The following is a 14,201-nucleotide window of genomic DNA, read 5'->3' as shown; positions in this document are numbered from 1 at the left end:
TTCTAGAAAAATATTAGCAATGCCATCCATAGCACCAGGGTACACCATGATAAATGTATGTCCTCTACTGTTTTAACATTTGGTTTAAAAAAATGTGAAGGCTTTCAAATAGTATCTGCATAGGCCTCCGTTTTATTTAAAAGCTTGTGATACAGTCTCCCACAGTGATTCTAGTATTCTGATCATGTCAAATTTCCTTTTTCTTGTGTTTTGCTCTAGTAGTCAGGAGGTTGATCCCTAATACAGGATTATTTACATAATGTCTCTTGCAATGACAGATAAGATACAAGAAAAAGACATCCGTCTTTTCATTTTAAAGTACTGCCTTTTGTTATTTTTCTATAGTACGGTGGAGAGAGAACAGCACAAACTGTACCGGAGAAGCAGAAAAGTACACAGAATAATTCCAAAACAAATTTAGTTGATTAAATGCAGTACATTAAAACCAGACATTTTAATGTTGACATTTTAGTATTGTTAATGAAGGGCCCAGCTATTGATCTTTGCTTGGGCAACTGTCTGTTGAATCCACTGGACTTAAATTCAGAAAAAGTGTAGCCTAATGAATTTCAAGTAATAACTGCTATGCAAGATAATTGCAAAATTTGCATAGCAAAGCTCCTCTGAGAGAAATTTATGAGATTTCTACATCAATCTGAATGTGCACAGGCTTGCAATTCAGCATGATATGAGTTATTAACCTCACTTGAATAAAGAAGGAAAATAATATTATATTTTGTTTAACCCCTGCAGCTTCAGAATTCCAAAATTCTAGGGTTCTATGAATAGAACAGAACAGTAAAAAGTTAAAAATTTTCCCCAGTTATCTCATTATGCGAAGCAACGTAGCTCTCTATGATGGGAGCTACTAGTTAGAGTGATCTCATAGAAAAAATAAATTCACGTAATAAAAATACTGGATCATTTCATGAAAACGATTATTATTTAATTCTAGTTACTGAACACATTTGTTCCTTTCTCCTGACTCCTTGATGTGCACCCTGAATGAAGCTACTGTGGGACATGAATGGGCAGCCAGGGAAACCCATCTTTCCCCTAATACCTCTCTATTGGAGCAGCTTCTTGAAGGACTTGGTGCTGGGACTTGTCAGAGACTGAAACCTGGACTATGTGCACTATCACAATTCCTAGATTCCTTCATTTCTCCTAAGACAGTCATTGACTTGTTCCTGTCCAGCAGCTCTTTGTCACTACTCCTCTGTTGAAGGATGCCAACCGCTCGCCGTCAGACCCAGCACTGTCGTTCATGTGAGGTCTTCCTAGTCTGCTCCAGGCAAAAATCAGCCAGGTTAGTTTACACAATGTGAACCCTGGTCTGAGCTAACTGAGGTGGTTTTGCCTGAAAGAGGTTAGGAAGTGTTCACGTGCACTGCTCTGACATCTCTGCTCTGAGGCGACAGCATCTAGCATGATGAGCCATTTTGAGTACCTTCTGCCAACACAACTGGATTCAGAATAGGGGTCTGCAACTTCACACTTTTATAATCAGTGAAGCAGGCTTCATCATCATCAGTTATTGATTTTCAGGGCTTAGTTACAGCTGGAAAAGTTTAAAACAGCTTCTCATTACGATGAGTGCTTTAAAAATAATGAATATTTAGAATTTTATTATTTACAAACAAGGTAATTTACATTTTTAGGGTACTACTGTATTTGCATTAGCATTACTTTACTAAGAGATCTTTCTGATTCAAATCAAGATGCTGATACTGTAGGTTCCTCTCCACATTAAGTACTCTTTCTCATTAACTCAAAATCTTTACTGAATACATTTAAATGAGGAAAGAAATAAAAAATCCTACTTTAAAGGAAGTGGGAGTTCTCACTGACTTCTGTGGACCAAGATTTGAATGCAGAATTAAGCTGATGGTTGCAAATTTGAAAAATCTTGTTGAAAGAATGCAGGAGTGTCCTGCAACTCTATCTTCTATAGAGTTTTTCCCAGTTCTCTTTTTATGAAATATTTATGGACAGTAAATGATGGAAATAAATTCAAAAAACTGTATTCAGAGCACCGCAACCAGTATTTTAGTCCTTGCTTTTGAAGGTGAAGGATCTCCTGTGCCACAGTTTAAGAACTGACTTCCACAAACCTTTGCCTCTATGCCAAATATGTGCATTTAAGTACTTAAATTTTTATTTCTATTTGGTATTTGATCAAAACTGTTTTCCCTTGCCCCACCGTTCATTCAGTGGACAGCTACCAGGCAAAGACATTCAACATTTTTGCAACAAGGGAATATGAGACAGCAAAGCCACTTGTGGTTCTGTGACATTGATCCTTGGTATTGCTGGTATAAGCCACATTTTTAATAACACCAATATGAGCTGTACATAACGTCATGTAAATTTTCATCAAACAGAACATAAAATCTTCTGTTCCATTACTGTGGAAACTAAGAATGAAGCCAAGAGGTAAAGCATCCAGAGATACATCCTGAGACCTGAGTCCAGAGAAACGGATTTCCACATTCGCTGTTGCATGTGAGATTAATACCAACCTGTCACTAATGGAAATCAGTAATACACGAGTCAATACTGTGCTAAGAAAGTATGTTAGGTATTTTTTAATTTCTTCCTTTGAATGCCTTTGTATTTTTATTAACAGTTAATATTAAGAAAGACAATGCATCTACTTGAAACTTTACCAAGTCGTCATAGTAGGCTGCAGCTCAGTACAGTACCTTCAACAGTAATTGATCTTACTCTGTGTCCGTTTCCCTTCCTAGTAATTTCAAAGTCATTAAACTATTACCACACCGATTTTTATGAAATTCAGATCCTGAGGAGGGTTTTTGCATGACTAAAAAGAAAAATTTAATCCCTACTTTCCTGCAAATACACAGGGCCTATTGGGAGAGAAGTATGGGAACATCCGAATACCGGGGGAAGTTGAGTCAGCAGAATTTGAAATGATCCTGGATGCTGCTGTAGAGGCCAAGCTGGAGACAAGAATTTTAGAAGAGTGGTACTGCAGGGATGAGAATGCAGTGCCACCAGCGTATTACCTCAGACCAAAATCGGAAATGCTGAAGAACTACCAGAATACAGTAAGTCATAGTCACCTCCTTACAAAATTCTTCTCTCCCAGCTACCGTGGCGGGCAGTCCCCGGGGCCAGGCACTTGCTGCTGTCTCTGAATGAGCACCCCGGAACACGACGGGTCATGACTCCTGCGTTGATGCGCTCTCTGATAACAGCTAGAGCAAGTGGATTGTAGTCATTCATGACCTGTTGGGGCTAGTGGGACAGCTGTACAGATTTCCCTTCCCTGATGTTGGAATAGGGAGAGCTCAGGCTCTCCTGCCCTGGTATTGTGCTTTTGCTAGATTTCAACGAACAGGACTTGCAGAGGAAATACACATTTTCCCTTCTATCCCCATACAAAAAAGCTCTTTAACAGTCAGAGAAGCGCTTAGTGCTGTCCTGAGTCAGATGTCATACTTTTAACTTATTTTATTTTATTTAACTGTATTCTAACAGAATATTTTTGAACACTGTTAATTATTTTTAAAACAGGCATTTGTCTTTAATTGATGACAATAAAAACTGCATATTACCAAGGGCTCAGTTCTACCCTCCTTCACATCCTATATACCCAAGGACAGATTTCAGTGCACAAATAATGAAGTCCTTAACAGAGTACTAACTTCTTTTTGAGTGCATACTGTATTATACAAGGAAATTAAATTAAGCCATTATACTGCATTCACTTATTGTGTAGGAGAATGTTTTCTCTGTTGCATGATAAAACATTGAAAACAGGAAAAACACAGACACAGAGAGAGTTTTAATGAGTTGAAGTCAGTATAATGTGGCTAATTCTGAAGTATTGATCACAAGGGAGAAAGCAAGTTTTGTAACTTTGCATTGTTTTGCTAATGCCCACAGTATCCCTTTGAATAAAGCTTGGCTTTTTTGTTATTAAAACTTTGTACCTTTCCTCAAGCTACTGACAAACAGGAGTAAGTAAAAAGATGTTCATAACTTAAAGCTAACGTAGAGTTACATCTCATAAACTTACAGAAAGTAATAATAAGATACACAGCTCTGAACGTGTGAAGAAAGAGTTGCGAGGGAGCTTATCCTGGAGGCTGTTCTTTCTCCTAGTACACCCTCCAGGAAAAGCAGAGACCCCTTCAACACTTCCCCTGCAGTAAGTAATGCCGCAGTGACCCCAGCTGCCTTAGAGAAACCTCCATTGTGGCATCTGCAAGATACCATCTGAAAGGATTAGTGAATTTATATTACAGTCCCTCTCTGATGACAGTAAGATTACTGTTACTATAGCAATGAATGAACAAAAGTAATGTTAGATATAATCCCGTATTTTTCAAATATGGTAGCTAATATGAGGGGCTTAATTACAGGTACCAGGAACCTCATTTTCAGTTTTGAGATCCAAGTTTAAATTATTATTATTATTATTATTATTATTATTATTGTTATTCCTTCTCATTAAAGGAGTGATAATTTTAACAGTATTACTGCTGCTTTATTATTATTTCAGGCTTGGTTCTCAAAACCCTGTTTCTATAAAGGTGTTATTGGTCTTATTCTTGAAAAATATTGCATTAGCTGCCTACAGTAGGAATTCAGAGAATACTCAAAGTAGCTAACTTTTATAATTCTAAAATGGAATACATTATGATTATTTATTTATTTTTAGTGTATGTGTTTCTCTGTTACCATGTCGTTTATGACCTTGAATATTAGACTTTTACTTTCTGAAGTTGTAGATGTGTGTATTACAGCTACTGTTTAACTATGGATATTTTTAAAAGATGGAATCTTCTTCAAACTCTACGAATGAGAACAAATGGCAAGATATATCAGAAGAGATTAAGAAGATTTTTAAGACTGCTGTGAAATTGCTGTATGAGAAAGGAAAAATGAAACACAGCCAAGCAAAGAGATATCTTTCCTCTGGTAAAGTTCGGACTAACTATTTCTATATATTCATTTATTATCTTTTCTATCAACCTTTCCACAAACATGAATATTTCTGTCAGCATTTCTCATATAATTGAAGAGAAGAAAAATGTTCATTGTGCTTGCTTGAGACCAAAACCTGTGTGAAAGCACCCAGCAATTTCTCTGTGCTTTTTCTGTTTTCTGCAGAAAACAGATGCAATCATTTTAAGAGTCTGCATGTTGGGGGTGGGGGATGTTCTTGAACTGTTTATAAAGGAAAGATAACAGAGACTCTGTGTTCTCTTTTCATCCTCAGCTATTGAAGATGAACTTGATTTTGCCTTGGGTAAACAAACACCAGCTTTCCTAAAGAAGTGTGTTTGCTACATTCGGAAAATTGCCAACATTGAGCGTTTTGTTAAAATTCCAGAGATGGGAAAATACATGGATGTGGTACATACAGCTGGGAAGTTTCTACGAGATCCCGAAGCCCATGAGAAACTGATCAAGCTCAGGGATGAATTCATTCCTACCATCGTTGCATCGTCCAATCTGAGAGTGTACACGTCTGTCACTCACTGTGACATGAAATTGGGCTACTCCCAAGAAGTGGAGAACCATTACATCGAAGGACTTGGTAAACAGTTCTATGAAGACATGATTGATATAATCCAAGCAACAGTGCAGCAGAATTTTGACACCGAGACAGACTTGCTGTACGATGAAGTTCTTCAACACTCATCGCTATGTAAAACGTACTCCACTTTTTATGAATATAGATGTGAGGCATTAAACATAGTTCACAAGTATGTTCTACCTAGCAAAATAGGACACATTAACCCTCTTATCATATACGGAGGACCATGCACAGGGAAGACTCTGTTGTTAGCCGAAGTGGCGAAGAAGGTAAATAAATACTTTACGTAATACAGTGATGTTAGGAGCAGTAGTGTGTAAGAGCCAACTTAGTTTTCATTCTTTCTTTTGTCAACAGATCTGATATCAGCCCTCAATATATAAAAGAAAAATAATAAAAAGTATATTCTGCATATTATTGTACATATACTCAGAAAAAGACTTACCTGCCAATAATAAAGTGTCCGTATCGTGTGCTTAGCCAAAACAAAAATACTTTATCAGAGCTCTTAAAAACCTAATAGGAATCAATATATTTTTGAATTAACAACATGTATTTCAGAAGGACCTCTTTCCCCCTTGTTCCACTGAGGTCCTATGAATCTGGAACCATCTAAACATCATATGCTGGTTTTGGTCTTATTCACAAATACAACATGTCTTTCCAAGTCATGCCATCTTATGTTGACATCAGAAATTATTCAGGAATTAGTCTGAAACACTTGCTACAAATACACGTGCTACAGATCTGTCTGTAATAACCTGCAAAAATACCTGTACTCATTTATCTGACATATGCTGTTTAAGTCATTGAGCTGAGTACTACAGGGAGATGAGTGAAACACTTTGGGCAGGGCAGGACCAGATGCAGAAAAAGACCAAGCCGGCATCTCTAAGCCTAATTCTTCAGCCGGGAGTCACAACTTTGAGTTCCCCGCAGGGTGCTCAGAGAATTTAGCACAGTGGGCTGGGAAACAGCCGTATCAGCCAGAAGGAAATGGAGAAGGGAACAATAATGTTTAAAATCCCGTATCTTTCCCAAATGTGGCTTCCTGTAGATTCACATTAGTTGCGTATATGAAATTGGGATTTGCAACTCAAGATCTCATTTCAGATCTGAGTACATAAGTTAACCTAGAGATTCTGGTTACGCTTTTCTTTTAAAGTATTCTGCAATAACTTAAAGTGAGGTGAAAATACTTAGCAAGTAAGAAAGAGAACTGAGTGTGTGAGCCTGCACAGACTGAGAGGATTTAAAGCCACATTCCTCACTTGCTTAGAGTATGCTAACCAAAAAACCAGCAAGACATACTTTTTACCCCTTGCAGCAGAGCGTAAGAGCAAAAGTCACAGCCACACCAAGACAGAGCATACTTCTGTGGTCCAGGAGTTAGAGTAACCTGCTAGTAAAGGACAATCTGTACTCTGATCCCTGTGCTCCAAAACCGTCAGGGCATACATTTATACTCAGCTGGGAATCAATGTTAAACAAGTTTAGGTGGCAAGCTGGTCTGCCTGGCCAAGGATGACATTGCTTAGTGTCTAAGGAAGTTTATTAATAAGAGAATCTGCCTCCTGACTTTCAGAAGCGAGACACAGATTTTGCAAAGAGTACCCTGGGATTTATGGACTACATTCTACTCGTGTCCCCTTAGACGTAAGCCTTTTTGTGGATCTGGGTCTTGGTGTTTTGGGATATTACCTGTGCTAAACAAAGATGACATATGATATGAATTTCATTCGGTGCTCATAAATCAAATCAGCCTTGAACTCTGCTGTGGAAGAATTTCCATTCAACCAGTAACGTTTAAAAATGTTTATTTATATATAGCCAATCACTATTTATAAACTCTGTTACTGTGCTTCATTTAGATATTAACTAAATTATGCTCTATATTCTAGTCCTATTCCTGGTTGCAAGAAGAGATGGGACCAGATTCTGACCCTGTGGTAGTTATAAGATTTTTGGGATCCACCGAAACAAGTACAGATCTGAAGAATATACTTCAAAGCATTTGTGAACAATTAGCAGTCAACTATCGTTGCCTCGTACAAAGTTACCCGAAAAAGATTCATGACCTTCGGGACTTGTTCATCAACCTCTTGAATGAGTCTTCATTCCACAGGCCACTGGTGATAATATTCGATGCCCTAGAACAGCTAACAGATAGTGATGATGGTAGGAAGCTCTGGTGGCTTCCCATTCATCTTCCCCGTTCAGTACGGATAATTTTGTCAACACTGCCAAACAAGCATGGGATCCTGCAAAAACTGAGGTGCCTTATTCATGAAGAAGACAACTACATTGAATTGACTGCCAGGGACAGAAAGATGTGTAGCCAAGTACTGAAACATCAGCTGCTGCGAGTTAAAAGAAAAGTAACATCAGGGCAACAAATCTACGTCAATGAAGCATTCTCCAAGTGCACACTGCCGATGTTTGTGAACTTAACCTTCAGAGAGGTCAGGAACTGGAGATCTCACAAAGATGTGGATGAGTCCTCCCTCTGTGTCACTGTCCATGAAAGCATAGAGCAATTGTTTTGGTCACTGGAAAACAAGTGTGGATCAAGACTATTGTCAAGAGCACTTGGCTACATCACTATGTCCAAATCTGGGCTGAGTGAAATGGAACTGGAAGATATTTTAGCCCTTGACAACAGTGTTATGTACGAACTGAGTGAGAGTGTCAGAGAAAGTAACCCACTGAGAATTCCATATATATACATTGCAAGGCTTAAGGAGGGCTTACAGGGGTACTTGATAGAGCGACAGGTGAAAAATGTAACGCTGCTTCTTTGGGCAAATAGGCACTTGCAACTAATTGCCCAGAAATTGTACCTGCACAATGAAGAAGATTTACATGAAATGCACACAGTCATGGCAGAGTATTTCCTTGGTGTTTGGTCAGGTGGACGAAGAAAACCTTTTTACAGCAATGGCCAATATCTGAATGGTTGTCCTGACCATGACGGTAGAGGCCTGAATGAGGATGAAAAGCACTGCATGGATCAGATTGCTTTTGACAGGCAGGCACCTGATCAGCCATGGGTCTTTCAGTGTAATCCGTTAGAGCCTGATATCTTTTTTATCAATCACAGAAAAATGACAGAGCTTATTCATCACTTGACAAGATGTGGAAGAACAGATGATCTTCTGTACGGAGTCATTATGAACTTCAGCTGGCTGTACACCATGATTAGAATAGGGCAGTTTGATAAAGCACTTTCTGACATAGAACTGGCTTACACTTACTCACAAGAAAAGGAGCTGAAATTTCTGGCCAGTACCCTCCGCAGTATAAAGTTCAAAGTAGTAAAATACCCAGGTTCGCTCTCCGCTGAATTGCAGCAGAGGCTTCTCCCAGTAGTAAGTTCATTGCCCAAACTCAGACATCTCCTCTTAGAATGTGACAAGGACGGACCCAAGTACTGCTCTATCGTCCCTTTGCATTCCTCCATGGACGTGACTTACAGCCCCGAGCGCCTGCCACTGTCATCCAGCTGCATGCACGTCACTGAGATTTTGCCTACTTTTAATCCCAGCACAGTTATTGCTGCTTTAGAAAATGGCTCCATCAGCACTTGGGATGTAGAGACCCGCCAGTTACTAAGGCAGATCACAACAGCTCCATCTGTTATCTTAGGGATGAAGCTTACTAGTGATGAAAAGTATCTCGTAGTGGCTACAACAAAAAACACTCTTCTGATATATGATAACATAAATTCCTGTCTTCTGTCTGAGGTGGAAATTAAGGGGTCGAAACATTGTGGAATTGGGGGGGGGTCCAGTTTTATAAATGGATTTACATTATCCGTCAACCATGCGCTTGCTTGGCTCGAGGCCAGCAAAGATGTTACTGTAATAGATCTGCTTTACGGTTGGCCTCTCTATCACTTCCACTGCTGGTACGAAGTGACCTGTGTGCAGTGTTCTCCAGATGGCGTTTATGCATTCTGCGGACAGTATTTGAACACCGCGACCATTTTTCACTTGGGCAGCGGAGAGAAGCTGGCCACCGTGACCTCTGAGTTTTCTGGTGGATTCGTGAAATTCCTTCTCATTCTGGACACAGCCCAAGAAATGGTGATGGTGGACAACGAGGGCAGCCTCTCTGTTTGGAATACGGAGGAAATCACGAATCCCCAGCTTACAGATGATTTTGACTGCAGGAGAGAAGACAGTGAAGTTGTCAGCATAGAGCTTTCTGAAGACCAAAGTGCAATTTTAATTTGTAAGGCTCTCAGCATTGAACTTCTTGACACTCGTGTGTGGAAGGTGGCTGAAAAGTTTAGAGCTAAACACAATGAGCGCTTTATATCTGCCGTGTTGTCCAAAAATGGCAACTGTATAATCGCTTCAATGGAAAATACCTCAGCCATTTTTGTTTGGAGAAGAGATACGGGACAGTGTATGGCAAGCTTACAGGAAATCTCAGGAACTATAGTCAGGCTAATTAAATCAAATCATCATAACATGCTGCTATCCTTATCCACCAGTGGTGTCCTTTCTATTTGGGATATAGACATCATAACTGCTATGTCCAATATTGACAAATCTGGCAAGCCTATCCAAAGACTGGTGTTGCCAGCCAGAGGTGAATTAATATACACATTGGATGGATCGGATTCTGTCCATAAGTGGAACTTCAGCACTGGATTTATTGAAGCCGTGTTCAAGCATGAAGGTATTGTTGAAAACTGCGTGCTGACCTCTTCTGGAGAGATAATGGTTACATCAGATGATAAATGCAGCCAGTACGTATGGCACACTGTTAGTGGCGAAAATATCTTTCGCATTAATGGACAAAAAATCTCAGAGCTAATGATTACTCATAACGATCAATTTGTAGTCTCTCTCTGTGAGCAAAATGCATCCAGAGTTTGGCGACTGGCTACAGGACATAGGGTTTGCAATATTTTAGTTGCCTTACAGAATGCATTTATAACAACTGCAAATACATTCGTAGTCGGAATGGCGAAGAATAAAGTGTTGGCAGTGAGTCTCTGGACAGGCAGTATAACCAAGAAGTTTTGCTGTGATGATGGTGCAAGCATTGTGGATATTAAGCTGATACCAGACTGCCCAGATATTATAGTATTTATAACATCTACAGAAACTGTGAACATCTGGAGCCTAACAGAGGAAGTCATCTGCAGACGCGTACAATTGCCTACCAATTTCTTAAAAAATTTGGAAGACTTTGAAATATCCCCAAATGGGAAGCTAGGAATTATAACCCGTGGTGATGAGAACATCAATGTGCTTGATTTATACAGTGGAAAACTTCGTGTGGTTCACGCTCCGGGTATCATCTGGCGGCAGAGGCTGTCTCGGGATGGCCGCTATCTTGTGTACATCTGTTTTCGCAGTGAAGAAGATGATGACAATGGTGCAGTCTCTAGTTTAATAGTAATGAGGCTTGCAGATGGCAAAAACATCGGTGCCTGTTCTCTTTATAAAACTCCCACTTTTCTTGCACTCTCACAGAGACATTTAAATATTATTATTGGATTTGATGATGGAAGTATAGGTACCTACACTGTAGTGGATCGAGTCGACGCTGCACTGAAAATCAAAATTGCTACTTCAAACAGCCGTCAGATTTTCAACAACACAACACAAGTGATTAGGCCAAAATGTCACAATTATAGCTTCAAAGTGACTGCAGACTGCATTTGGAGGGAATCAACCGAAGTATTTGCAAGGGATAGCCCCATTACAGTTACAGAGCCTGAGGTGAGTGAAGCAACGCCAACCAAAAAACACAACTATTGCTATGAGAAAGTGTGCTCAGCCATAGATTGCAGAGGACACAGCTTTGCCGCTGACAACTGAGTAACCGTCTGGAATAGCTTATCTGAATAATAGTATACATGCATAGATTTGTCTTCTGAATTCACGTAAAAATCAGTGCATTTCTTGGAAGACAGAAACAGCAGAGGGCAGACCAGCTGTTTTTTCCTCAACAAATATTCTTACATTTATGTAAACAAAAAAAGCAAACATAAAGCAAATGGGCTGCAGGGTTTTTTAAATTTCGGAATACAAGGTTCAGTCCAGGATTTCACCAGGGCCTTGATTAAAAATTTGTAGCAATACTATCAAAATTGTTATGCTATTACAGAAGTTAGGTGATTTTATCTGGGACTGACAAACTGTTTTAACTAGAACTAAAGCTCCACACGATTGGTGAGAAGAGTCAGACCACTATTTTATATACGAAGTCGCCTAGATGGGTCTATAGCTAACAGCCAACTTTATACCCACTTGCAAAAATGTGTTTTTCTGCTTGATGGTGCAATGACAAGATGTCACCTGCCAACCTGGAACACTTGATACATTCCATCATCATTTAAAAAATGCCTACTTTTTTGTTTTTTAATTGGGATTGATCTTTGGGTTGAAAGGAGTAGGTGCCAGTCAGCTGCAAACATGTCCACATGTGAGCTGATTAGTATTTGTTCACCTCAATGAATGGACTGAAAGATTTTTTTTTTTCTTAATTGCATGCAGGGTTTTCAGGTTTCTGTATTGTGATAAAAATGATAAAAACCTAGGTCATAAAAGGAGTATAGGGTTTGGGGGTTTATTTTTGGTTTGGGGAATTTTTTCGTCTTCACAGTGTGTATTAGTACAGGTCGTAATGAAAACTTTTTTCAAAGAGAAAGGGCATTACAGATGAACAGTTAAACACATTAATTTCTTTATGTTGAAAGGTATCCATTTTGTTGTAAGAAAGTCTAAAGTATCTCCTATGTCCCCAAAGTAATCTTAATAGAAAGTTTTCAGACATGCCATGTATTAATCTTGATAACATTTGCCTTACTATCATTTCTGTTCTTTCCCATGATAAATACAGATCAGATGACCAAACACTCTGGGACTGCTTGTATATGTGCTGAAATACTCCACTAAATGTAAAGGCTGTCCAAAGGTTCTTTACTGGTCCAATTTGTAATGGGTTTTTCTTACTTCCACGTACTTACAAGCTTCACTTTCTGCTTTAGAACTGTTCTGAGCCTTTTGTACAGTTTTACCAGTTTCAAAGCAGAAATTGTGACATAATGACAAATGCTTTAAAAAAAATTACATTTTGCCCAAGTAAAAAAAAAAAATTACTGGACAACATCTGAAAGAATAAAAAGATTTTTCCCTCCTTACGTATCTTATAATTGGCACACCTGTGGAAATATTTTCAAATTATTTAAACAAAACAATTTTATTTTTAAAAATAGAACTCCATGCCACAAATTTCCAAGAAATGAATGCTAAGCTAGAACTTAATGTAGTGTGTGAATGTTCAATGTACAAGCCAATATAGTATATTAAGTGACTTGAATGATTTTTCCTAACTTGTTTGCAACTAATAGATCATATTGAATGTTTTTATGTAAACTTTGTATTGTTGGGAAAACCTACCCAATCAGAGATTTATATTTTCATAAATGTCAAATTTAGTTAAATTTTGTTACAGAGTTGTTAAATTAGAAATCTATTGCAGTCTTCAAACAATATACAGTCTTGTGTATGCATTGTTTGTACTAATAAACTAAGGAAACAGACTTGTGTGTGTCCCTTAATTTTAGGGAAATTTCACTCTGGCAGAGGGACACAAGGCATTTGCAGCTCCCATTAGCCTGTATTTAAATCATTTTTAAGGACTATATTCGTAAGGAAAAATTCCAGTATTTTTCCCACTTGTGTTAACTAAATCAAGCATTCAAAAACCAATGAAATTCACCAAAAAAATCCATGCCTAGATGCTGCTTATGACTAGATTGCATACTGCCAGTGTACAAGTCAACAGACATGAAGGCTTGTGCAACCTACCCAGTAGAAAGCTCAGAAAAGAGGGGAGCACCTGAAATCCCACTCCCCTTCAGACCTTTGGAGCTGCAGGAAGGGGCTGTGGGATCCACGCCTCCCAGGATCCCATCCTGAAGGTAAGCAACTTCCACCTTCTTTCAGACACTGAACATGACTCACACATTTCAGCCTTGAACTCCTTGTCCATAACCTGCATAATGTTGGAAAGTTAGTTCCTTCATTATCTTGGAAGAGTAAAAATACATCTCTTGGCTGCCAGCAGACTGGCTAACTTTGGGTAGTAAAGGAGTATAACATAGAAACAAAGCAAAACACAGAAAAGGAGAAATTTTCTTCCTTTTGGGGAAGCACTACCAGGACCCAGCTGGTCCCAGCTCAGCTGAGTGCCTTATCGATAGAGTACCCAGACTTGCTCCTCTTGTTTTCTGGCTCAGTAACTTTTGTGGTCTTCTGCACAGCGGCACGGCTTCTTGGGGCAGGAGATAGTCCCTAGCGAAACAGAGGATTGGCCTAAAAGTGAGAGCAGTCTTCCCTTCATCTTAGGTCAAAGGGGGAACTGATTTTAGGCCTTGTCTCATTGGTCAAAGCAATAGGCTGACATATGAAAGCAGTGATGCTGTATATAAAAAGGCATGGGTGTTCTTGTCCTGCTTTGAACCTTAGTCTTTTATGTTCTAACCAAGGACAGCAAGAGTGGTGCAGCACTACTATGTTTCTTAATTGTAAAACAATGAGAAAGACGAACATGAACATGACTCCTAATCCACTTAAACCCTTCAGCCAAGTATTGGGTTCCCTAA

The 14,201-nt window shown here is 39.0% G+C and overlaps 1 protein-coding gene across 1 annotated transcript in view; it reads left to right on the top strand.

Annotated features, from left to right (window-relative positions):
* NWD2 (NACHT and WD repeat domain containing 2) overlaps window positions 1–11,409 on the top strand; it is a gene marked incomplete at both ends in the record, with an annotated part of 55,979 nt that extends 44,570 nt beyond the window's left edge. Inside the window, 4 exons of the mRNA XM_082315162.1 lie at window positions 2,868–3,071; window positions 4,806–4,950; window positions 5,252–5,841; window positions 7,474–11,409. Coding sequence (XP_082171288.1) covers window positions 2,868–3,071; window positions 4,806–4,950; window positions 5,252–5,841; window positions 7,474–11,409 — 4,875 coding nt within the window. The remainder of the gene's footprint in view (window positions 1–2,867; window positions 3,072–4,805; window positions 4,951–5,251; window positions 5,842–7,473) is intronic.
* Window positions 11,410–14,201: the final 2,792 nt, after the last annotated feature.

Source organism: Platalea leucorodia (genome assembly GCF_965183815.1).
Source record: "Platalea leucorodia genome assembly, chromosome: 6".
Classification (NCBI taxonomy): domain Eukaryota; kingdom Metazoa; phylum Chordata; class Aves; order Pelecaniformes; family Threskiornithidae; genus Platalea; species Platalea leucorodia.
Note: the sequence above shows the minus strand (reverse complement) of the source record. Positions and strands in the feature narration are given on the sequence as shown.